This window comes from Solanum dulcamara, chromosome 6 (assembly GCF_947179165.1).
Source record: "Solanum dulcamara chromosome 6, daSolDulc1.2, whole genome shotgun sequence".
Taxonomy (NCBI): Eukaryota; Viridiplantae; Streptophyta; class Magnoliopsida; order Solanales; family Solanaceae; genus Solanum; species Solanum dulcamara.
In genome coordinates, this window is record NC_077242.1 from 2,679,648 (window position 1) to 2,706,662 (window position 27,015).

Consider the following 27,015-nt stretch of genomic DNA (forward strand, 5'->3'; position numbering starts at 1 on the left):
CCAATTCAAGTGTCTTTTAATCCGTTGTAAAAAAAATATATTTTTTTTTTATTTAGCAAGTTTTTCAATCTACTACTCATGAGCTCGTCGCATGAAATTTATATAGTGTAAGTTATATTTTTTTATGTGATTTATAAACTATCGTACCGTGAATAAATTAACACAAAGTACTCATCCGAAAGATGGAGGCCAGTGATCGAAGTTGTGGGTTGCCCTGAGGTTCAAAAAGAAAAACTTGTCAAATTTAATAATTTAAGATTACAAAATTCATAAAAAAAAATTTATTTATTAAATTTTATTTATTTATTAAATTTTATGTTCAGTCAAATTAAAATACTTAAATTAAAATGAAAAAAAATATATTAAAATAATATATAATCTCCCATTGTTAACCACTATATGCCTCTAATTCAGTCATGATTTCAGAATAACTTTTATGAGAGAGAGTTTACTTCAAATATGAAATATTTGAATGTAAATCTAAATTTAATTTACGTATCAAACACTCAATGAAAATAAAAGAATATTTTTGGAGGTGCGTGCGTGCGTGCGTGGTGAGTGTGTGGGGTGTGAGAGTGTGTGAAGGATAGGTTTGGGGTTTTTCTTTGCTTTTGTAATTTACCATGAAAAAAATGAGAGGTGGTGGGGACAGCTTTTTATCTTCCCTCCCTCCCTCCCTAACAAAGCGCTTACACTGCACAAAGCCAGGCAAAAAGGAGGCTCGTGCCTACAAATTTGAAGTTACTATATTGCCCTTCTCTTGGTTATTTAGAAATTTTCATTATTATTTTTTCTCTGTCTCCAACATTTCTTACAACCTACACCCAATCCTCTTATAGGAGTAATTACTTTTTGAATATATTTTGCACTTGATACTAAATAAAAATCAATGCATTCAAGAATGTTTGGAGTTCGCTCATGTGACACCACCAACAACGTAACTATCGTGATTCCATAAATTGAAATCATCTTTTATGTTAAAGTATTTTAATTTTAATGCGAGGCTTTCTAATGAATTTGGATTAGTTGAATCCAACAATAAAAATTAAACACTCAAGGAAAAACAAAAACAAGCAAGATGTTGAATGAATTGTATATGTATTTAGAGGCACACCTATCGTGTACTTGCATCCGTTAACTCAAAAAAAAATGTATATATATATATATATATCTTGAGAAATTGATAAAAACTAGCGTATAATTAATAATGCACCCATGGGGAGCATAGAAGTGCACTTGGGTCGCTGGTTCAAGCCAAATCATCCATCCCATGTGATCAGGGTTGAATTCTGGGTAGAACCATATTTCATTGTTTTTATTATAAGTTTTGAATTTGAATGACTTATTTATAACATTAAAATTGATAGATAAATGATTTGAACTCATAAACAGTCAATAGAAAACACACCTTGACCATCAAGCTATTGTATTGAATTGTTTTAAGAAAGTTAAAATCTATATATTTCCTTTAAAGACTTAAACTCATATTATAGCAAAGTAAAGTTCAAGTATTAGCTTAGAGCTCATATTTGATTTATATATTTGTATTTAATGTTTTCAGTTGAGTTCAAGTCATTAGTTACCAATCGAATACTACATTATCCGTTAATTATCATTAAAAGTTTAACTAACGCCTAAATTAAGATAATATTAGTGCACCCAAATTCTTCAAATGTTGGGTTCTCCTCCATTAATGCATTTGGTTATATACATACCTTCGTTATTTTGAAATGAGCTTTGAAATTATAGAAGATTAATTATATGTCTTAGAGTTGAACTTTGAAAATAAAATCATTTTTTGTATAAGAACACTTTACTTTCTTCCGCTCAAAATAGATATCAAACACCAAATAAGAAAGAAAATGAATACAAGCAAAAAGCTGCATTACTTCCCAACTTAAACATTTTTCATCTAGTATCAAACATACTTCAAAAGTCCATTTTCAAAATAACAAGTAATCTTTATGTCTAACATATATACTTGTTTATTTAATCAATGGTTATACTATTACCTAGTGGGAAATTGAAGATTTATTGGGGACATTGCCAACCCATTTACAAAGACAAACTTGTCATTTTTATAATGTTCAGAGTTAAAGGTCAATAAGCCAGTCAAACAAGAAAATTGGAAGTTCAAATTAAAATGCCAACCTTGGAGGGGTGAGCACATGAGTATGTCTCTTGGGGTCGAAAATTCACTATTTAATACAAGAAAAAAAATCGAAATTTTGTGAAAAAACGGTGCGGTAATCAATTAATTGAAGGTTTCCATGATTTTCATGCAATCAACAATTGATTTTAAATACAAAAAAGAGATGGGGAATAACTAGGAAGAAAAGATATACCTTGTACTCCTTCTGTTCCTTTTTAATTGTTAAAAATTTTATAATTTGATTATTTTTTTTACTTATCAAATTTGACAAATAAAAAAAGTACAATCTCTTTTACCTATTATATCCTTAATTTATTGAAAGAATTAATATTTTTGGTATTAAAATATTTTAGAATTTGAATTATGACTTTAATGATTGATAAGGTAAAATGATAAACTCACTATCTCAATAATTAGTTTCTTAATAGGTGTGTCAAGTCAAAAATTAACAAATAATAAAAAACAGAAGGAGTACGACTTAATTTTTCAGATGATCATTCAACTAATACTTATAATAATCTCAGAAGGTGGCTTTATTTCTTTTTTTGAAAATTTATTAAAATCGAGAAAAATGTGACTTTTTGTGTTAACAATTATTAATTTAATAATCATATGAGAAATATAGGAAAATTTGATAATCCAGTCAACTGATACCGTAGCTATGTGATCAAAAGCCATATTCACTGCACCTGACTGATTTTGAAAATGTCATTTTGCTAAATGCAACAACTCCGATGACTTATGTAACCAAAAAAAAAAGAAGTAAATATAACACTTCAGTCAGCTCTCTTTGCTAATTAGATATAAACATCTTATCAATTTCCTACCCTCATGAAAAAAGAATAACGTGAATTACGAAGGGATAACTGGACTTTCTGCACCTTTAATCAAATATTTGAATTTGAGTTTTAAAAAAGGAAAAAACTTGCTATACATAAATTTGAATGTAGTCGGAATCTAATATATCTACTGAACACTGACTCCGGAAAAAAAACTCATGAAAAAAAAAGAGAAAAAATATTGATTTTGTATTAAAACAGGATGAAGGGCATCTATGGCAATTCAATGGAACACAGAATCTTTACCAGTCAAAAGCAAAACTGGTAAGGACTCTGACTCTCTGAAGGGTTTAGATTTGAAATCATTATAAAAATTGGATTCTCAGTTGGTAAATATACTTAATAAATTAAGGGTCATTATTATGATAATAAAAACACCTTTTAAATTCTTTTTTCTTTTTTTCAGTAAAAAAGACCTTTCTTTACTACGAAGCAGTTATCCCAAGAGGGGGGAAAAAAAAAACTCGAAATCACCAAAAAAAATAATTTTTTTTCTCTAATTACGTATTCTTCAACTCAACAGCGTCAGCTGCACGTGAAGGAATCTCAAAATAGTAAAAATAATTTTTAAAATATTGGAACTCTAAATTTTGCTTAGAATAATTTTATTAATCTTATTCTAATTGCCGAAAGTCATTTAAATTAATATTCCATTAAATCAACTTCTGGTTTTGAAGCTAAGAACATAAACGATTGAAATATAACTTGAAAAAAGCAAATACTTCCTATGTTGAATTGAGAAACGAAGGGAAATAAAATTTTAAAATAAGGTTTTCTTTTGTTTAAACAAGTTTGTCTCTCATTGAAGAGAGAAAATAAAGGTTTTGTACTCGTACATAAAAGTATTTCTTCAAGTTTTAAAATATGTGTCGTGTGATCTGCTTGTTTGTTGAGTTACCTGAAGTTTTGAAAATTATTGCAAAATAATGTTTTGTTCTCTCTTGAAATGAACTAATCCAAACCTTAAATTATAAGGAGATTTGATTTAAATTTAACCTCAATGATTGCGTATCTAACTGATTAAACTAAAAATAGTCAATATGATTCATATGTAGTATGTGTATAATCAATATTTATCGATTAGAAAAAGTAAACAATAAATCTGTCTTGACTAATGTGGAGAGATCTCCTTAAATTTGTTTAAACAATACAATTTCTATCATGGGCTCGAAACTTATTTATTCTAATGTTTTTTTTCCGTTTCCTATTGCAATTTTTGTATGCTATAGCAATAAGCCCAAGATATATACAAGTTTCTTCATTTAATTATAACTAATTAGTATTGTATATGTTAGTGTGACATTTTATTATTAATAAAAATATATAATATATCATATTATGTATCATGTTATGTCAATTGGTGGACATTTTTGAAGAAAGTTTAATAGCTCACTGGTCTAGCTCCATGGCACCGAAAATATATCAGGGCTCAAGTGATTCACTGAAGCGACAGTAGTTTAAGAGTGATTTTCTGAGTTCGAGAAATTTCGATCCACCCTCAATTCCATTAAGGGAAATCAAATGCCCAAATCCGTTGATTACTATCATCATTTTGACGATTTAGAATATCTTCCCTACACTTTTTCATAGAGATGAATGTGACCTACAGAGCTAGTGACCAAAGCGAAGTCAATTCATATTAAAAGCAGAAGAGGGAATTCAATGTCATATTTGTGTCTCTTTACTCTCATCAATGATAGTAGAATGTGGTCATTACTCATTAGTTGTTAGTAACTTTTGTAACCACCAACTCTTCGTTTCACCATTATTGTACCTCTTTATTCTTGTAATTAGGTAACCTTTGGCCATTCATTTATCCAATTTACTACCCATAATCTTCCTATTCATTGCAAGGAAGATTTTTTCACCTATAAATAGTGATGGATTTGTGTACAAGATATGGATAAAAGAAAAGAGTGTAAGAAAAGATAAGAAATTTATATTGTGTTTATATTGAGGTTAATGTAGTGAAAGAGAGAGTTGAGACAAAGAAATTATTTTAAGTCTTCAAGTATATTCACTATACAAAAGAAAGTATTTATATGTTGAAGGAAGGTGTTTTTTTTGTGGAGCTTGAGTTGCATAACTTTATTATGTTGTTGTATCCTGGAGGGGATAAGTCAAGAATATTACTGCTGAATCGGTGTAGATTATGCCGCAGTGGGCTTGAATCTCCTTAAAGAGAGCGAGATATCCACGCCTCAACCTGAATGAATTATTTATTCATTTTTGTTATTTTATTTTCAACTGTAATTTATTATAATTGTGGTATATTAGACCAACCATACATTTGTACTTTAATTTATCAATTAGTTAATAAACATGCCTATATACGCCGATTAGGGTTTAAAAAAAAACACACCAATTTTTTTTTTTTTTCTAACATCATTCTGCGTCTCATCAATAATTCATTTGTAAATATTTATAAAACAATTTTGGATTTCACAATCTATTATTTTGCGCGTTTGTCGAGTTTGGAAAACGACGTGCATTAATTTGATTAAACAGAGAAAAAATAATGATTAATCCAATATGACCATTATTTTTTTAATTTATAAAATTAATTATATCAAATATTATTATTGTTATTATCGACTAATTGAATTGACTCTGCAGAAGGCGCGTGTAGAACTAGGTGAGTGTGTCAAATGTCAATCAGTTTAAGTTGAAAAAAAGAAAAGGAAAATGGTATAATAGTTTTTCACTCTTAAAAAAAGATTAAAGTTACAATTAATCAAAAGAAAGCTGGAAAATTAGTGATTAAGGAGTCACGTGCACACGTGCCATGACAGTGAGTCGGTGCATCGTTTCTCATAAAGAATAAGAGTAGCGCACGAATTGCGGAGCAGTTATCTTTCTCCCTCACGCGCCAATTAATAGGAGTTTTCGAGTAATTGATAAAATTAATATCACGTGACAAGGAGATTATGGGTTTTAAGTGTTGGAAATAACTATTTGCAAAATTATGAGATCAAATAGCATATAATAAATCTTTATTCTTCGTTCTTTTTAAACTTTGTGTATTGTGGGAGTTTTAGTGCAACAAGTTATCTTTTTTTTAGATTGTAGCGTCAAATAATATTATTGAGTACTCTTTCATCTTAATTCACTTGATGATGTTTGATAGATTTTTAAAATTTGTGATCTAAAACGAGTCATAGATATTTAAATGATAGTAAAATTCATTCATTAAAAAAATTGAGAAGTTTAAAGTTAAATTATTAATGCTAAATATAAAAAACGAACTGTCTAAAAATAGTGTTACATCCATTGAAACGAAAGCAATAATGTGTTATTATCGTGTGTGTTCGTGTTTTGTTCTAAGTAAGTTAAAAGACAATCTCATAATGATTGTCTCCTTATATTATCTTTTGATTAATTTTCCCCTTACAAATTCATTTTTTTGTATTGAGTTTGGCTACAGTTTTTTTTTCCAAAGTTTGTGTTGGTTTATCGGTATGTTTGCGCCTTTTATTGCTAGAACGGCGTGAAGGCTATCTATTGATTACCTTCTAAGAGCTTATATGTGGGTTTTTTTTCCTTATATTTTTTACGTGTGCTAGAAAAACATTCAGAATGTTATACTGATTAATTAGATTTCACGAATATCTTGCTCTTAGAAGGATAAATCCATCACTTTAAATTTGTTTTCAAGTCTCTCTTTTATCACTGTGCGAACCCACTCTCTTTTTCTCACTCTTTGCAAATCCTAATTAACGACAATTTCTTATAATGTGAAAAAGCGATCACACTTCGATGATCAATTCAAATATAATTCATGAGGAATACTTCCTTTTTACAATACCTTTTATTATTCTAACATCATTGGACGCTGCTTTGTCAAAATAATTCAGTGTGTATATATATAGAGAGAGAGAGAAAGATGAAAGTACAAAGATGTTAGATGTTCAATAAAAATTGTGTTGAATGAGTTTGAATCATTTGACACGATATGAAAATTAATATTTGCCAAAGACTCTTTAGTTCCAACGTGTGGGATATTTTTGTCGCAATATAAATTGTGTAATGTTTTTCTCATAGCCACTTGTTATGTTTATTTGTTTATAATGAACGTTATAATAAACCATGGGTGCACGTACATCAAATTGTAAAAGATTCAGACTATATATATGTATATGAAAGGATATGGTAAAAAGGTTTGAATCGGAACGGAATTTATGTTCTTGCCATATCGCAAATATATGCGAAAAAAATTAGATTTCTTGTTCACTTATAATTTGAAATAGAAGAAAATGTCCTTTTTCAAAAATTTTAAGTGTAAAAAATAAAGATTTTTTTGTGTAAAAATAAAGATCTCTAACGTGTTTTCGAGTCTGTTTCCGATTTTTTCGACCTTGAATCTAGGTTTTCTTTGTGACTTATATTTTTTTGGTAATGGGTATACTCGAGAGAAAAGGTTTGAAATTCGACCTCCCCTACGAGGGCTGTTTTATGGGTATGGCTATACGCCCGTAGGGGGTTTACTGCACAAGGCTGCTTCGGGGCCGATCTCTTGTATCGGAGCAAACGCTCCGTAGGGGTCTTCATTCACTTTTCTCTTACTTTCCCTACTTCTAGGGAAAAAAAGATAAAAATAAAGATTTTTTATGTGTAAGAATAAAAATCTTTTAATTTGTAAATAGGAACTAAAAATATATTTGTAAATAGCTAAAAAATCACTTCTCCCATGATATGCCGTGTCAATGTCATTACGATATATCAAATATTTTGTAGCATATTAGCTGCAAGCCAAGTCGCCAACGACCAATATGCTCTTACAAAAGTTTGGCATTTTAGCAAAGACGGATCTCGAATTTTAAATTTTACTAATGCACCAATCAGGATTAAGGGAGTTGAGTTCTATATACACGGTATACAACATTAATCACTCATGAGTTGTTTGGTTGGAGGATTGACATAGATAAGAATATTCGATGAATTGAAATATTCCATGAGATTTATTTATCCATCTTCCATCTATATTACTATCTCACTTTTAATACTAAAATAGTGAGATAAAATAATCCGAAAATTGAATAATACTCATTATCAAATACAAAATAAAATAATTTCATAAAATATCGTGAAATAATTTTCTTTATTCCACGAATCAAATTGTTTCGAAGAATGAAATATTTTGGATGACATGCAAGTGTTTCTTCTTAAGGATTTTAATGGTTTGAAATTAAATCAGTTTTAAATACGGAAAATTTTTAAAACAACCATATTTTAGTATTTAATAAGACTCTCTTAGCTACACTTTCAATATTTATTGAAAATAATTATATTTTGATTTGCTATGAGGCTGATTTATGTATTTTTTTCGATGATTTAACTTAATGGAATAGAACTTAAAAATAACAAAGTGGAGAAAATAAAGAGAGAGAATCTCTTAAATTAGGTAAATATTACTGAAAATATATCATTACTTATGTTATATAGTAGGAGACAGAAATAGGCGACAATTAGCGATTAGAAAGCTTATTTTTCTTGTCTTCCTCGTCCTCCACCAGCGACTTCAAATTTTCTATTGATGATCCTTTTTTCGTAGAAAGCAATTTTAAATAGAGTATTGGAGGTAGCGGACTACAAGCTTTCCAGCCCACTTGGGTGATGGGCCTATATTTGGAAATGAGGCTTATTGATGGTCTTCTACTCCATATCAGCCCACAAAGTTTCCTAAAAATTGGTAAATCAATAGAATGTACATTATCTTGTCAAAATGAGGTTGTAAAGTGACAAGTTTAGCCATCATTTTAATTAGGAAATAGATATTTTTAATGTATGAATAAAATTGAATAAAAACACCTAAAGCTAAAACTCGAAACAGTTCCAACACACAGTATTAAAGTTTTAAAACTTTATAATAAGTGGAAGCGGAGCTTAAAAACTCTAGGTACGATTCATGAGATCAAACTTATAAAGGTTAAAATTCAATTTAATTAATTTTCAAATATGGTCTAAAGCTTGATTAGAAGTTCAGAAAGTGACTATCTTCCTATTTCTCCTTATTATGTTCCAACTAATTGTCAAAAGAACTCAAAAGTTCATATGGTTTCCTCTTTGTTTATATATTACTAAATTGGTCCAATATTGCAACACGTTTGACACCTATTCAAAATTTGACGGATTGTCATAATATTTTACACAGTCAATGTATAAATTTAAATTATATGGTATATATATAACTTATATATTCAACATAATATTTACACTATCAATAATATATCACGTTGCTTATCTTGTTTGTTTTAAAATTGATATGTATGTATACATGCAATTAGTTAACTAGAGAACAAGATCTTCTTTTTACATTTTATTAATATATACCACCAAAATATTTAAAAATGTAGACCAACAAATTGTGTCTTGTCTTGAAAATAAAAGGGAGATGAGAACATTTTAATTCAATTGTTAGTTACACAACACAATTTTGGTCTATTCTCGATAGCGACCCAAGCAAGTATTAGACAACTTTTATCTCAAGTTCATAACATTGTACTTTTAACTTAATTCGTTAATGAATTTTAAACAAATTCAATACATAATATGGATAAAATGGTTAAGTCAATGTTACAAATACCAGACAAGTTTTATCTTAAGTTCGTAATATAACATGAACATTATTTTCTATTTTATTCATTTTGGCTTTTAATCCATATTCCATTATCAACTTGCATAATTAAGATGAACTAAAAAAGAAAACATAATATATAGTACTGCTAAATAATGAACAATTACAAACAGTTAAAAAAATACCAATGGTGCTTCTGTTAAAAATATTAAGAATTTTACTTCAAATCATAAAAAATATATTTTTTATTTCCCCATCCTTTTTTTTTCCACTCGATGTTTGCTATCCATATTTCGACCCATTGGGATTTATTTTTTTCAATTAACCATAGCCAAGTGGAAAAGAAAAACAAAAACTCAGAAGCAACAAATCTCATTTTTCGATGTGAAATACAAGTCCAGCTAGTCCGAAACTCTGAATAAGAACAATCCGGTTTGGCTCTAATCAAAACCGGTTCAGTTAACATAAACCGGTCCAACGCAAAAATAATTTTTCTCCCAATAAATGAACGATTACAGTAAACGAAACAACATTCCTTCTTCTCACTCGATCCCCCCTGTATGTATGTACATAGGCCAAAAGCAAAATAGAAACAGAAAAACACTTCAATCTTCGCTCAAAAGGGATGCAGAGATCTATGGATTCTCTTGCTAATTTATGTATTTACTCATGAAATTACTCATCCATCGACCGTTCTAAATTTACATTCATAAAAAGGTAAGTCTTAGATTCGGTGAAAAAAAATTAGGAAAAATCCGAGCAGTTTTTGTAGTATTTTTTTTTCATTTTTTTTGTAATTTTTCTTCCTTGGAATAGCAGTTTTCGTTTTTTCAATGTTCAGTTTGGCGCCGTCTCGCTATCGATTTAGAATTTGCTGAACTGTCATTGTTATCGTCTTCCACTTTACCTAACGAAGTATTCTCCTTATATATTTTGTATCACTAAGTTTGCTGCATTTTGGATTCAGTGTTGCTTATTGCGGTTTTGTATGCTTTTCAGATCTCAAATTTTGCTTCATTTCGCTTATTTATGTGTTTGATAGTGTAATTTGTGTTATTATTGGTTAATTGAAGTAGTTAATGTTTTTCCAGATTGGTTTTCAGTGCCGGAGAGTGAGAATGAGCGACTACATTTTGTGAATTTGTTAAACATATACAAAGTGGAATTGAATGATAAGTGCAAGCTAGGTGATGTTGTGGAGTGGTTGTGTTTTACTGGCTTCACTTCATCTACTGAGAGTGTGAAGGAAAAAGAAAGTTGTATATAAAAATGGCTGATGCAGCTGCTCTTATTGAAGCTTCAGGATCCAGATTTAGTGATCTGGAGCTCATTGGAAGAGGCTCATTTGGGGACGTCTATAAAGGGTAAGGATAGAAATGTTTTATTTTGTTAATGTGTTTACATCTTGCTTTCGTTACTAGGCATTGTGAATTAATCAGTTACACTTCAATTTCAAATTAGTTTGGGTAAATTATATGAATCTTCCACGTCCATGCCACTCGATTCTGTCCTGTTTCGTGCTACTAAAAACTTTTCCTTTTTAATAAAAACTTAGTCATACCTGTTAATAGAAATGGATCACGAATTTTAAATTTATCAGCAAGTGAATTCCACGTGGAAACTTTGAATTTAAGGGAGCTGAGGTCCACATACAGAGCATTAACCACTCATTGGCTCAATGAATGAACCTATGGGATATTATACACGTGTTTTCTTAAAGAATAAATGGTTTAAGACTAAATTGTCGTAAATGCCAGTAACAATAAGTATTGGAGGTATCGGGCTAACCGGCTAAGCCTTCCAGCTCACTTGGGTGATGACATGTATTTGGAAAATAGGCTTATTGATAGTCCACCAGTCCTTTTATCACTGATTTGTGCCAGAGCAACTTCTATCCATATCGGCCCATAAACTGTCCTACTGGGAATTGTTCGTAAACTTTGGTAACCAAGTCATAGTATGTTGGGTTCAAATTAATCTGTCAAAACTTTTTAGCTGAAATGAGATAGAATAATATGGATGTAAGTTGTATACTTGACTGTATAACAAAAAGTGTAAATTAATAGGTACTAGCATTTCACTTACTTTGTTTTTTTAATATACCGACTAGTACTTATTATGTATAGTCACATGCAAGTTGCAACTGGATAACCTGGTAGTAAATTTGTCTTTTACAATTCCATTAAAAACAACTTAAATCTAAAATATATAAAGCAATAAATTGTTTCTTCACTGGCTACTTTAATTCTAAACTAAAAGTACAGAAAAAAGTTGGGTCTCCAGCAAAAAAAGAACGAAATAGAAGGAAACTATCTCAAATAGGGCAATTCGTAACGCTCTCTTCCTTCTCACCGGGATAGCAGGAACACTAAAGAGTGCTACATTTCTCAGTTCCTTTACACAAGCCATTATGTAATTAATCTTAGTTTGGATAGCAGTACAGTACACGTGTCAAGATATGATCTTTGCTTTTGGGACTTAAAGTGTGCCCTAATGAGGCAGGTAAAAACTTTAAAAATGTGTCTTTTGCATAACTTGGATAACCGGAGGTTCGAAATCCCTCTCCATCCGCAAGGTCATAAGTTCTCTCTTGCGTTATCTAGAACATTTCAACCCAATTGACAATTGTTACACAACAATTTTTGGTATTCAATAGTGACCAAGCAAATATTAGACATATTTTATCATAATACATATTTCTACTTAGTCCGATTTACCCCGTCCATTATTGACTTAACTTGCACATTTGAGGTGAATTGACTAAAGCGCGATAAATTAAAGGTTTGGACAAATGATCAAGTCCATGTTACAAAATATACTCTAGGCTACATCTAATAATAAGTAGTAAACCTTAATTATAACTAGTTGATATTGCGTGTATGAATTATTCATTTTCATTAAACTTTGTTCTTTGTTAAATCTCCATTAATTCTAAGAGATTGTAAGGTTTTGAAATAACTTCCTCGTGATTTAGGTATACTTTATCCCTTTCAACACCTTTAGTCTTTTTATGTTGTTGCACCTATGTAACAACATTTAGAGTTCACCTTAGAGCATAGATAAACCATCACATACAACAATTTTCTCAGCACATCTTCTATGTACTACTTGCACCCTTTGTCTAAATTTGTGTCAAAGCGGATTTGAGAAGGAAAATATTTCAGAATGGTTAATTTTAAGATTGTTTACTGGTGTGTACGAGTAGTATTATCCGCTGAAGTGAGTCAAATATCTTTTTGATGAAGGGAAGTGCGTCAAATATCTTGATGTTAACAAGTAGAAGATGTGCCATAGATTTGGAAGGGGTGCATGCACGTGTATGTCTAACACTGTAGATAATCTTTCTCACATTCAAATGGTTAAGTGATTAGGAGCAACTACTATGATGTGTTATCTTATTATATTTTGCAGAAATATATTCATTTTTTTCAAACAACAACAACATCCCTAGTGTAAAACATACCTTACACCTACCTTGTGAAGGTAGAGAGGCTGCATATATTAGTAGATTAAAGATTTTGATATATGATGATTGTAATATGGAGGAATTGCGATTTGAAGTTTATAGAATAAAATAGCATATGGATTCTAGTACTGGATTTCTTATTTCATCTTTTGTAATAGCTGGATGTTGTCTTCTTGGTGAGACCAGAATTCTAGATACCAGCCATTTAGCAATAAAGAACTCTCTTGAAGTAAGCTAGTTTCTCTGTAACCAAAAGAGGGACATTTAACATATTGCCAGTGGAAAATCTGGTAAATCTATCAATGAGAGAAATGCACGACAAGTCAGCTTGTTTTCTTCTTCATTTTTTTGCAAATAGCACTGTAGAAGTAGTACTGAATGATTTTTTAGTTTTGATTGAAAAACAAGGGGAGGTGAGGTGAGTGTGTGAGATGGGCACAGTAACTAAAAGATTGTTATTCACTTCTTCCCTACCATGTTGTTAAAACTGAGACGAAAAAGCATGAACCTGCCAGCAAATTATGATCTTGTTTACACAAGTGAATAAATTGCTAGGCCAGGGATTTGGGTTCTGTTAAGTGCTATCTCCTTATTTATGGAAATGGATGTTAGATATGCTATGCGGTTTAAGTGCACTCTCTCAGTGGATGCCGGTAGCTGCATTTATGTGATCTTATTGCTATACAAGCTGATAAAGTTTTTCCAGTGCATCTATATATTAGTTCTATATCTTTGGTAAGAAACTATCTAACAACTCGTGGGACTTGAATGCCATTCTTTTTGAGAACGAGCTTGAATGGCCTCCTTTTATTAGATGGATAAGCAAAATCTAGTCCATTCTGCATGGTCCCTAATCTCAATCAGCATCTTCTTCTTTAGCTGTAACGGGGGAATATGTGTAATAGCCAGCCCTTTGGTAAGACATATACAATAGTATGATAAGCGATAAACACTTTTGAATATCTGAGAAACCCATGTCTTGACTAAGTGAAAGCTATTCTAGCAATGAAAGTTTGTTTTTCCTTGTTATTTCCACCAGCTTGACGTTAAGTTTTTTTTTGAGATATCATCATGTTAATTTTCTTGATTTGCAGGTTTGATAAGGAACTGAACAAAGAGGTTGCAATCAAGGTTATTGATCTAGAAGAATCGTGAGTATATGGCCTTGAGTACTTTTCTTGGAGTTTGAAGTTATGTTCTCAAAGACGTTGTTTAGCTGGAGCTACTGTTCATTCACTCTCCTTCCCCATGGAGAGAGAGTACAATGATAGCTTATATCGAAGATGCAATGTTATATTTTACTCTTGTTCTGCATATTTTGTATATCATCTGGGCCATGCATCTTTTTCATGCACTTTTAAGTTAGGTTTCTATTGTGGGAATAGTCAGTCAAGGATTTTGAAATGAGACTAGACTCCCTTGGCAGAACTTCCAAATAGGTTGATAAACTATGAGCTCTATCATCTTTTGTCAATTTTGCCAAGTTATTCTAGTACAATCCATACAGGAGAAAATATGTATTGAATCAATGGTAGCATAGTTAGTGCAAACTATAACTAGTGATTTCTGCTCCTTGCTGTTCTAATATGATTATCTTCAGGCCTCTACATATTTTTTTCTAGCTAGTTTAAGAGAATGATGAGTCGAAAGCTTCTTTTGCATATATTTGTTATGGAAGATGTTTCCAATAGTCTTTACTTTGATCTACTTGATTAGAGCTTGAATTGTAGTGGTCTTTGTGGTGGATAGACTGACCAACTAAACATTTAGTCCCTATATGTTCTTAATTCACTTCCTATAATTTTTTGATCAGGTTAAGCCGTAAAGCTACTTAATTTGCTTCGTATTTTAACTGTGCCTTTGTAAAAAGTTAAAAGATTATACTGGAAGTCCATGAATTCCCTCAATTTTTTTGTGGTAGTTGAAGCACACTTGACTTTCAAGGTTTTGCGATTTATCACCGCTTAGACATCGACGAAAATACTTTTGCCATTTGTATGACCTTTAATTAAAAAAACTATTGTGTATAATTGGTTCTAGTTGCATAAAGCAGTCTAAGCTGGGTTGAGAACATGAAACTGTTGTTTCATACTATTAAATTGCTTCATTGTATATTTCTTGTTAAGTTCTGTCGTTATAAACTTGGTTAAAGTTTTAGTTTAATCTAAATTTCCTTTTTATCATTGTCATTTAGAGAGGACGAAGTTGAGGATATCCAAAAGGTATGCTCACATTTTTATGGACTTATATTATTTGTTGGTGATTATATTAGAACATTAAGTGAGCAGGGTTTTATTGGATGACTTTCTTTTTCAGGAAATTGCAGTTTTATCACAATGTCGATCTCCCTATATTACGGAGTACTATGGGTCATACCTTCACCAAACTAAGCTATGGATAATAATGGAATACATGGCTGGTGGCTCAGTTGCCGATCTAGTAAGTGAAAAAAATCTAAGATAATTCCAACCTTTCTGCCCTAGCTAAACAATTATCCTGGATACAGAGTGAATATTCATCATAAAATAATGGGATTAACTTTGACTGTGAGACGGGGTGTTTAATACATGATATTATGTATACAAGTGTAAATATAATGTTTAACTGCAACTTAGGTGACTTCCGTGCAAAGTATTTTAAATGTGGTCCCAAAATCTTGATGTCAAATCAGTGTAATATGTTGTTTCTACTTTCCTTTATGTATTATACAACACGAGTAGCTCTAGTTTGTGCTTGGTATGTTGAGGTGAGGGAGGAAATCAATGATATGAGATATTTTAAGGTTATCTATTACTTATCCCAGAAAAAAAGAGATAGTTCCATGGTTTCTCTCATTCTGTCTGCAAGTACCAGCATTGGAGGTTTCCTGACTTGATCCGACATTCGTTTGAAGTTTTTGAATTGTATTCTACTTATTGAAGGAAAATCTATTTCACTCTGGTAAAGCTTATAAAGGAAATAGTAATTTTGGGAACTCAAGGCAAATCCTGCGTTGACTGGTGAGATGAACTTAAAATGTAGGTGCAGTTACCAAATTTGGAGTTATGTAATTGTGCTTGTGGGATTACACTGGGTTGTTGTATTGACGGGTAGAATAATGGCCTCTAGACCTAAAAAAGTATATTGACTATCAATTGAATAGAATTCAGATGTGGATCTTATTTAATTGAGGGATAGAGTGATGGCCTCAAAACCTAAGGTATCTTGATGATTAATTGAATGAAAGTGAATGCCTTTGTAGCGTAGTGTAACATCCATCTCAGCTCACTCTATGGCCCTTAGCTATTGCTAGATCTTGCCAAGCTATGGCTGAACAATGCTAAAAGTTTATAGTTTTAGGGATCAGCTGGGCCATGGTGTCAAACGTAGAGCTTGACTTTCAAAACCTTCCTTAGCCAAATTTGTTGAGTTAGTCTATGATACTCCACTACCAATGCTATTTTGGTTAAAAACTTATACCTCCTCTGGGTTGTTTGACTTTTACTATTTGAATTGCTAAAACTAAAGGGAACATAATCACTTGTCAACCCCTTAACTTTGTTTTGCTTATACCTGTTCTGCATACTTTTTTTTTTGGTTGGGGTTTCAGAGATAAATAATTGCTTTTCCAACGAGGAAGAGCCTATATACCATGAGTACTGAGAATATCCGGATATGACAACATTCCTGGCCAAGTCCATTTAATTGTATATACAAGAGCATAGATAGTTAGTGCTGCATAAATGGATAAAAGGTTGCAAAATACTCTTGAATCTGGAATTGTGTTCCGCTCTCTCCAAAGCTTCTACATCCAAAGTACCTTGCACCAGACCTAATCATTTCATAGTACTGATACAGCAAAGTGCAATCATCTGTTTTTGTTAGTCAGGCTGAAATATCTGTTGGTGATCAGCACCTCCAGAGACAATGTTACATTCCAGACCACGTATTATACGTGTGTATTTTTTTATTTTTATTTTGATGAAGGAAAAATTGTAGGGGTGTGAGTTTTATTTCACTAAGACACATGGGCTTAGTTAGCGCAGTTGAGTGGCGCTTATTGAATGCCTCTCTATGGCACATTGGTCCACTAGAAGCAAGATGTTAGTCATGTATTCGATGAACTCTTCTCTGGATACTTACCAGGATTTTTTTTTCCTGCAGATTCAACCAAATCAGCCATTGGATGAAATGTCTATTGCATGCATTTTACGTGATTTGCTTCATGCTATTGAATATCTCCACTCCGAAGGAAAAATTCATCGCGATATCAAAGGTTCATTGTTCTCTTTTGTAGCTAATATTGATAGCCTGGAGATATCTACATTGGTATTGTCCATGGGCCATTTCTACCTTACTTTTTATCTTCAGTTTTATTTGCTAAAATGTTGGCCAGAGCTTTAGATTTTGAATCAATGGGTGGGCCAAACTTGACAATCAGTTCTTGCCGTGGGTTACCACATTTTGGAATTAGATGCTTCTTGGTGTTAAACTGCAGCAGTTGAGATCTATTTTTATAAATCATATTATTCCTCGGAGTTGGAAGTTGTCTCAATTTGCTAACTGCTTCTTCCCTTAGTTGCTAACAACTTATTTTTCAGTTTGAGGCCCACTACCCCCTTTTTTATTGTGGAAATGACATAGATCTATCGATGTTTTTACAGCGGCTAATATCTTGCTGACAGAAAATGGTGATGTGAAGGTATATTAACATGATCCTTTATTATGTTCCAAATTATAACAGAGAGGAAGGTAACTATATGGTTACTATCATGTCGGTGCGTTTCTTATTTTCTGATCTGCTCTTCCACAGGTAGCGGATTTTGGTGTTTCTGCACAGCTGACGAGGACAATCTCTAGGAGAAAGGTACAACTTGCTATACTTGCGGAATTCATTTTTTGACAAGTAGACTTTTTTGCTCAATCACATTGTTGAGGGCAGTATCATTTCTTGTTGAGTAGTTATAGAGGTCTTTGGGTTACATGCCATATTTTTGCTGGAAGTTGCATTGGATATTGTCGGTTAGAAGTAAGAGCAAGTCAGTCAAGTTATGCTGATGTAATTAATATTTGCAGACATTTGTAGGAACACCATTCTGGATGGCACCTGAAGTAATTCAGAACTCAGACGGATACAATGAGAAGGTATCTCTTGAACTGCAGAAATATAGGGAGTCCATTTCTCTTCATCTAATTGTTCATTTCTTCCTTCTTCCGATTCCTCTTTGTGTAGCTCTTAATCTTAATCCCTTCTATTGCTGATTGAAATGATTCTTGTTGAAACTCCTGTATTAGTTTTTCTTTGTATGCTCTTGCTTAAGGTTTGGGCCAACTACGAAGAGCTTTTTCTTCTGTACAGGCCGATATTTGGTCACTTGGTATAACTGCAATTGAGATGGCCAAAGGGGAACCCCCACTTGCTGATCTTCACCCCATGAGAGTACTTTTTATCATACCTCGAGAAAATCCTCCCCAGGTTATACTTTTGCCAGTTCAATATTTTAGATTTTCTGATCATTTTGTTTATCCACTTATGATTTACAAGTGTGTTCTTATTTCGTGACTATTTTTTTTTTTAAACTGAAAAATTAGAATTCGTGATACTCTTTTGTTCTTTCAGAGGTAGTGTTTACTGTCTTTTCTGTTATGTGCAGCTTGAGGAACACTTTTCTCGTCCTCTCAAAGAAATTGTGTCCTTGTGTTTGAAGAAGAGTCCTGCTGAGGTAGGTTCCACTTTTTGTGCTGCCAATCCCCTGGTTTTTTTTCTCTCTCTCATCGTCTTTGTTTCCTTTTTGTGCTTGACTATTATCATACTTCCACGTGCCTATAAGTGTTCCTTCATCCATGCAAAGAAAAGAGTTGGAGTTCTATTCTTTTAAGTAGAAGTTGGTCCAAAAAGGGTTAGCACTTTGAACAACCAGGGTTTGCCTTTCAGTATACAGAAACTACACCTTGGTCGTAAGTTATGGATCTTCATTGATTGGGTCACTCTATCTAGGTTCATCTAGACCAATATTATATATATAAAAAATAATACAAAGTTTAAGAAGTTCTCGATATTTTAGGTAAATAATTGTAGTAATGTGGGAAAACCCCCCTATTACGAGCCATATGCCAAAAATTAGAGAATCTACCTAATAATATTAATATGGTTATCTACAAATATCACCTGATAAGTAAACTCTACATTATTTATTGGGATATAAATCTCTTAACATGACTAAAAGACTTCTAGAAAACATAACATATGACATGTTCCTAACTAATTTGTATCACCTTTATAGATCTTTTTTCTTCTATTGTGCCCTATTTTTCCTTGAGCCTTTATGCTTTCCGGAGATTGTAGATATTCCGAGAGGACTGCGACAACATTCTTCTATGTGGTTTTATGTCTACCTTGTTCTTTTTCAACTCCTTCACTCTTCATTTCAACCATCTTGTTTTGATATTTTTTGTGTATCATCTTCATCTATCATACCATTCTCTTGGAGAACTGAGTATAGATATATGAACTTTTTGCATTTAGGCATTAGAATGTCATTTAATCTCACCTCAACATTGCTCTTATGTTGATTAAATTTGTAGTGCACATATTTAGTCTTACTTGTCAGTTTGTGTTGATTAGCTCATCCATAATTAAGATGACCAAATACGAGCTCAATGCTGATCCCTAGTGTGCACTCACGGTTATGGAAACTTTATTGTATTTCCTACTATTCTCACACTAGTGACGACTCCCTACATATTCTTTATAACATCAATATATTTAATATGAAATTCTTTCTTCTCCAAATTCCAACACCCTTCAAAGGATTTGCCTGTGCTCTATCATATGCTTTATCTAGGTCAATTAACACCACATATAGATCGTTTTTCATCTCGCAATAAATTTCTCTCCGTCTCTTACCAAGGAATGTAGCCTACGTTATAGAACTACCAGTCATAATCCAGACTGCTTCTCGGTTACTCTTGTAGTGTCCCTAAGTCTATCAGTCTTTCCTAAAGTTTCATCTAATGAGTCATAGGGTGAATGCCACGATCGTTAGCACGACTTGAAATATCTACCGTGTGCACATATACTGGAATTAGGGTACTCTTCCTCACTTTCTGGGTATCTTGCCACTTCTTATTATAGCATTAAGTAGCTTGATAAGCAATCCTACTCCAATCTCTCCAAGACATTTCCAATATGTATTATATACAAAAGTGTGACATCGGGAATAAGCTGAAAAAGTGGTGTGGCCAACCTAGGACGACTTGCTGACAGCTGTAGTTTGCTGTTCTAAATAATTTATCCGCCATTGTTAGTGCTTTATTTGGAGAAAGAGCCATTGCACAAATGTTAAAGCACTTCAAGATGTTTTCATGATGGTACATCTAATAAAGGTGCCTATATATCCTTAGATGCATTGATAATATTACCAACTCACTTGACACATCCTTATGTGTCACTTCATCCTTAGAGTCTAAGAAGGAAAATGTTTGTGTATGACCTATGGGTTTCTAATAATCATTAGTCTTGGCATTTGGACATTTTACGTTTGGTAATTACTACAAGCACCTCAAAATTTGGGCTCTAGTGTAAGCCAATTTAAGAGACTATGGATGGTCGCTAGTAGAATCATAATGCTGTATGGATGATCTACATATTTTAACCTATGCCTTTATTCGTCTCCTATCTTCTCTGCGAACACTGAATTTATCAGGAAAAAAATATTCTGTGCGACATTGGTTTTCCTGATTTAAGGTGTCAAATATATATATCTTGGTTATGATTAGGTTTGTTTCTCTTATTCTATACTTTCTATTGATCCTAGAGGCCAAGTGCAAAGGAACTGCTGAAGCATCGTTTTATAAGGAATGCAAGAAAAAGCCCCAGACTGTTAGAGAGAATCAGGTGCATCCCACTTTCTGACATTTTGTGCACCTACACCTATTCTTTGCATGGTTTGCTTTGGTAAAAGGAGTTCAAGGCTTTGTGTGTTGCCATACTCGGTGTCATTTGATTCAGTGATACTCCATTAAATAGATATATTTTCACTTTCCCAAAATAATATCTACTTCTAAGGTGGTAAGTTTTATCTCACGTGGACAAAATTAATCGAGTACCACTTTAATATTTCACAAGATGACTGTAAGACCAGAAAAGCAGAAAGGTCCTACATACATCTTTCCCTTCGTTAGCATTAAAATATTCATTGTTCAAATTTTTTTTCTCAACAATTGTTTTAAAGTCGAGTGCATAAAATATTGGGACAAAAAGGAGAAAATAATATTTTTCTTTTTTTAAAAAAAGAAGGGAGTAAATGATATATTGGTTTACCATTTTTTGACTAGTTATCAGTTCTGAATATTAGCGGGTAGAATTTAAGGATTGTTTGCTTAATGATACAGGGTCAACCAATGTGTATTCTTCCCAAAAAAATTTACGTGTGTTTCTTGTAGGGAGCGCCCCAAGTTTCAAATAAAGGATGATATGGATTCTCCTAAGAATGGACAGAAACCTGTAGGGGAAGCGTCAGGCACAGTTAAGGTGACAAGAGATATGGGTACTGAAGACACTGTTAAAGTCAGGTTAGTGAAACCTGTTGATGAGCTTTACTGCTATCTGTGGTGATTCTTGGCTAAGGTTTACCTTTACAGTGGCCAGGGGAAAACCCTAAAAAGTGCTGGATGGGACTTCAGCATCGGAGGATCATCTAGTACTGGAACTGTCCGAAGTGTGAAACCACCACAGGTTAGAGATAGGAAACCAGAAGTTCCATTGAATCAACCTGCTTCAAGAAAAAATCTGGACAGTGGTAACAATTGGTCCTCTGCTTCTGGAACTGTCCATTATACTTCATCAGAGGGTTTCAACCAAAAAGATGACGGAGAGGCAAACAACGAGAAAAAAGATTATTCTCGTGAAGATGTATTGCTTTGTTCTCTATAAGTGTGTATTTTTCTATGTGCATGTGCATATTTACATCCTTGTCTACCTACTTCATATCCTATTTCATATCCTTTCCTGAAATTTAGAAGCTTGTATGAAGGAGAAAATTTGATTACAGATCCAAGTTGCAGGAGAACGTATGTATACTCAAGACATCCGAAAATACAGTAATTGATTTTCCGATGTGGCAGCATGTTAGGCTTTTACTGTAAGGGTGACCCTATTTAGGTGGTTTTAACAGTGCTCTTCATGCACAAAAATATTGTGACACTTGAAATAAAAGGTGGATGAATCCTGTCATCTTCAACAAGTTCTAGTGTATTGTACTATTATCCAATGAAATAGCTACATCAAATGCATCAAGCTTGTGCAAATTCTTCCCGAGGCTAAGAGAAATCGCTACTTAACCTTACGGATCTCCCAAAAGAAATCAATAAAAAAATTAAAATGGAAAATAAAGAGCTCTATTGTTGTCATTCTAGCATGTTTGAGCTTTATTGTTGGCATTCTAGCATGTTTGAGCTCAATTGTTGGCACTCTAGCACGTTTGATCTTGATATTTTAAGTATCAGAAGTATTGACAAAAACTGTTCAACATTGCTCTTTTACATTTTTATTTTTTCTGCTAGTTTCTTCTTGTGACACTGTTTCCAATCTTCAATTTACAGGAGTTGTCAGTGAGTGGTACTGGAACTGTGGTTGTGAGATCTCCAAGAGGATCTCCCAGAGGAATCCAGTCCTCTTCCCTATTCAGTGATCAGAGTTCCCTGGTATTGTCAGCTTTTCTACCAAAATTTCTTTACAGTCATATGCCAAAATCTTTTTGGTGTATTTGCCATTGACTACTGGTGTCAATTCACTTTGCAGTCCAGTAGCACACTTGCTTCTTTTGAGGATGCTTCTTCCAGTGGCACTGTAGTTTATCGTGGACGTCATGATGACCCAGATTCTCCTCGAACGCCAAAATCTAGGTTAGGAATTCAAGAGAGATCTTCAAGTGCATCACTTGAAGATAGCACGGCAAACCTTGCAGAGGTATCTCACTTCAGAATTCTTAATTCAAGCTGGTTTCCATTTATCGGAAATTGTCTTGATTAAAATATGCTATAATCCAACAACATACCTAGTGTAATCCCACAACTGTGGTCTGGAGAGGGTAGTGTGTACGCGGAGCTTACCCCTACCTTGGTAGGTAGAGATGTTGTTTCCGATAGACCCTTGGCGCTAAAATATGTTGAAATCAGTGGCTTGATTTTTTTACTCCTGGACTTTGAACTAGGTATAGGGACGGCCACAAGGATAATAAATTCGGAAAATGTGTTGAACTTTTATCAAGAAAGGATCATATATAAAACCTCAGTTGTACATCTTTAATTCTTTCTAGCAATGGTTTATTCATTAGGCTGGATTTCTTCTTACATGTAACAAACTTGCATATTTTTTCCACTCATTAGTTCTGATTTTTTACTCTATTTTTTTTTTTGAGAAAATTTATTACTCTAATTATGTTAAAGTCCCTCCAATATGAAATCTTTCCATGGTTTGTTGCATAAGGCTTATTAGATGTGAACTTTTTTAGGCCAAGGCTGCCATGCTAGCAGGACTGAAGAAAGGAAATGTTAGAGACAGATCAAAATTGGGCAAGGTGCAACGTGATGGGCTAGAAAATAAAACAGAACAATCAACAATGAGCTCTGATTCTTCTAGGTACTTAAGTTTTTGAAGCTGAAAGATGGGCTGAAAGTTGGTTTATCGTAGTTTCATCATTTCTTCCCTGAAGCACCATAATTTTTCCAGGCACTCGCGAGATTATCTTGATGCACAGAAGGTGTTTTCAAGATCACGCCATACAAGTGATGAAGAAGATGGTGCGAGAACATATGCTGCACCTTCATCTGCCACCTTATCTTTTCTCCTTATTCCTTCATTAAAAGAGGTATGCCTTGAGATTTAAGTTACCTTAGATATCTTATGGGTGATGTTTTATGGGAGTCATGCTAGATGAACTTGAGGTCTGTATGCATACTAGAGTATGTGCTGATGATCCTTTTTCCATCACAAACATTTGTTGTAAGCCTGATTTCCTGCACATTCTGGGGCTTTAAAGAGTGTATATTTGAAACTGAAAGGGTTCAATTTTTTTTGGGGTAAAAGGGTTTTCAATAGAATAATGACATTGAGTTGTATTAGTATGAAAAGGGCTGAAGAAAGATGAGAAAATAAGGCTGGAAAATGGTGGCAAAAATCAAAAGTTCAATTAACCATAAGAATCAATTCCTAGGTGGCTTAGGCATCACTACTAGGTTAGAATTGCAATAAACAATCCAAAGAGAGTGTAATGATAATAGGACATCTGCAATTGCTGGTATGTTTATAATTGAGAGCACTACTGCACTACAATGGCACTGGTAGACTTCAATGAACTCATCTTCACTAGAATTATTCATAGATGAATTCAGAATCAAATACTTGTACTGTATAAAATCAGACTATCTAGACTAAGATATTGGTTAAAAAAAACTCTCGGCTAGACTAAGATAAGAAAGGGATTATCGTATCTAGACTCATAAGAGAAACCCGGTGCACTAAAGCTCCCGCTATGCGCGGGATCCGAGGAAGGGCCTGACCACAAGGGTCTATTGTACGCAGCCTTACCTTGCATTTCTGCCAGAAAGGACTTAAAATCGGCTATTTGGCAGATTTTTTTTTTTAAAACTATTATTGCTGGAAAAATCTAGATTTCTTAAGCTGAAATTAGGAAAAGCCTATTTGTTGTTGATTGCTGACTAAGATGAACAAGCCTTCATATTATTACTTTTTATCTAAATTGTCATTGAAATAGTGGTGGTATGGTCTGATGTGATCTGAGGTATCGTGTGATCGAAAAATCGAGAGTGAATCTAATTAATTTGACCTGAATCATTTAATCTATCAAGAAACACATAAGTGATTGTTGGCGTTTTGCCTTCCATGAAGGTGGCCGATCTTCTATTAGGTGTGGAAGCAACTACCGGGCTGCCCTTTTTTTTTTACTTCTATCAGACTCAAAAGTCAAAAGCCTAGCACATAATTGCTCTTCTGATAATTTTCTCAACTTCTCTTCATCTATCTTGGTGTGTAGGCTGCTACTAGTGAAACAGATGGTTCACTCATGCAGGCGATGGTCGGCTCCTTTTTGGATATGGAGCGCATGAAGGCTGGTTCTTGCGATCTGTTCATGACTAGGTTGCTCCAGCGACTAGCAAGGTTATTAGTTATTCCACACTTTATGCTACCCTTGAAATATAACTTGATGTTAATAATAGTTTGACTCAAGAGAGTTGAATCCCATTGCAGCTCAAAGGATCCGTCTTTGAAAGATCTGCAAGACCTGGCTGGTCGCATCTTTTCAAAGGGAAAGATTGAAACAGAGAGTACAAGTACTGAGTCTGATAGCAAAAAAAAGCAGCAGAGTAAAGAGCTTAATTCAAATGCCAATTTGAGTCCCCTGGCGAGGTTCTTGCTTTCAAGGTTTGTCTAAAATGTCATCAATTATTAAGTTCTTGTAGTGCTGTGTAAAAATTACTGAGGCACCAAATAAGTTCCTCATCAAAACATGCCTATTTTTGAATTGCAAGGTGAGAGACTGGATATAAGAATTTACATCTATTCTTCCTCCGACTATTTTTAGCCTCTTTTGCCTAATGTGGGACTATTAATCAAGTGATGTCACAGTATTGGATGGAAAATTATTATGTTTTATATATCTAGAAGTATGAAATGCATATTACGACATGCATCTATCTGACTAACGTCGAAGCATTTGTACGCATGTGTTCCTAAACAAGTTTGACCTTTAAATTGCAGATGGCAAGGACATGCTTCTCGAGATCAAAATTCCTAAACATTGAGGTTAGATTATTGTTTCAAAATTTTGCCTTTTCCAATGTTGCTTGTTCCTGAATTATTTTTGATTATATGTACATATCATTGTGAGGACATCTGTAATTTTCGTCCTCTGATTCAATTTTTTGGGGGGTTTCCTAATTGAAGATTTTTTTTTCTGCTTTTGCTTTGCAAATTGTAATTTAAAGCTCTTTATTCTGTTAGAATTTATCCTTTTATTGGGCGTTTTTATTGCTCGATGTAATAGTAAGTGTCTTTGAATTTATAGTGCTAACCTCGGTGTTGCGAATTCCCGAAGTTGTTGTAAAGGAAACTTTTGACATATTGTTAGAATTTCGTTAACTTCTTGATTTCTCCTTCCTGTTTGGTACCTATAGCAAATAACATTTCACTTTCTCTATTCATCCTTGTTGCTCGTTTTTTTTGGGATAACCATGGTGTTGGGGCCAACTTGGGCATACAAAAATCAACTAGTTTCAGGTACCCGCACCCTCCCACCAGTGTAGTACTGGGTAACTGTCTACCAATTGGATAGATGGGATGAAAAATCATCTAATGTTTTTTCCTTTTGTGGAATTCGAACCTCCTTTCTGTTTGGCACCTCCGGTGGAATTCGAACCTGGGTAACTGTCCACAAATTACACACCCTTGGGCCAAATGGTAATGTTAAAAACCTTTCCAGTTGCATTAGTAAGATTAATTTGGACGAGTTTTGTTATTTTTTTTAAAGAGAAAATTATCTTCACCATTGGTGGTGAGAGTTTAGGCTAGATTTCAACAGTGTTATGTTTCTAGGGGTCATGGTGGATTCTGGTCGATAATTTTTCTGTGTTAAAAACCTTTCTTGTTGCAACTTTGTAATTGGATTATTACTTCATGCATTCTCTCTTCTTGTTCTGCTAGGCCGAATTGGGGCACCACTTGGGATGGAAATGACTCAACCCACATGTATCATTTGATGAAAGTGCCCTGGCCAAATTCCAAAGCACCAGTTGATGATAGTTATAATTTTTCTAATGAAGAGGACTGTTTAGTGGCAAAACTAGCTCGCGATAAAAATCAGCCATACACTCATTTCTGATGAAGATATCGTTGTTGTGGATAGCGTAGCGTGTAAAAGGATTAACATATGTATGATTATAAAAATATTGTTCATTAAGGGTAAAAAAAGAAAAAAATAAGTTA

General features: G+C 33.2%; 1 protein-coding gene across 1 annotated transcript; it reads left to right on the plus strand.

The window, feature by feature from the left end:
• The first annotated feature begins 10,092 nt into the window (after positions 1-10,092).
• On the plus strand, positions 10,093-27,015 carry LOC129891993 (uncharacterized). The gene is made up of 22 exons (XM_055967507.1): positions 10,093-10,282; positions 10,657-10,929; positions 14,126-14,182; positions 15,226-15,253; positions 15,348-15,470; positions 17,175-17,286; positions 17,675-17,712; positions 17,824-17,877; positions 18,087-18,155; positions 18,370-18,486; positions 18,665-18,733; positions 20,828-20,907; positions 21,456-21,584; positions 21,654-21,924; positions 22,614-22,715; positions 22,813-22,980; positions 23,525-23,652; positions 23,743-23,881; positions 25,067-25,191; positions 25,282-25,455; positions 25,792-25,836; positions 26,734-27,015. The coding sequence occupies exons 2-21, from the start codon at positions 10,835-10,837 to the stop codon at positions 25,826-25,828; spliced, it is 2,115 nt and encodes a 704-aa protein (XP_055823482.1). The 5' UTR covers positions 10,093-10,282; positions 10,657-10,834; the 3' UTR covers positions 25,829-25,836; positions 26,734-27,015.

Coding starts and splice junctions, on each gene's coding strand:
- LOC129891993 (XM_055967507.1), top strand. CDS start 10,835: ATGGCTGATGCAGCTGCTCTTATTGAAGCTTCAGGATCCAGATTTAGT. Junction 14,183..15,225: donor GTTATTGATCTAGAAGAATC/GTGAGTATATGG, acceptor ATTGTCATTTAG/AGAGGACGAAGTTGAGGATA. Junction 23,882..25,066: donor TTATTCCTTCATTAAAAGAG/GTATGCCTTGAG, acceptor CTTGGTGTGTAG/GCTGCTACTAGTGAAACAGA.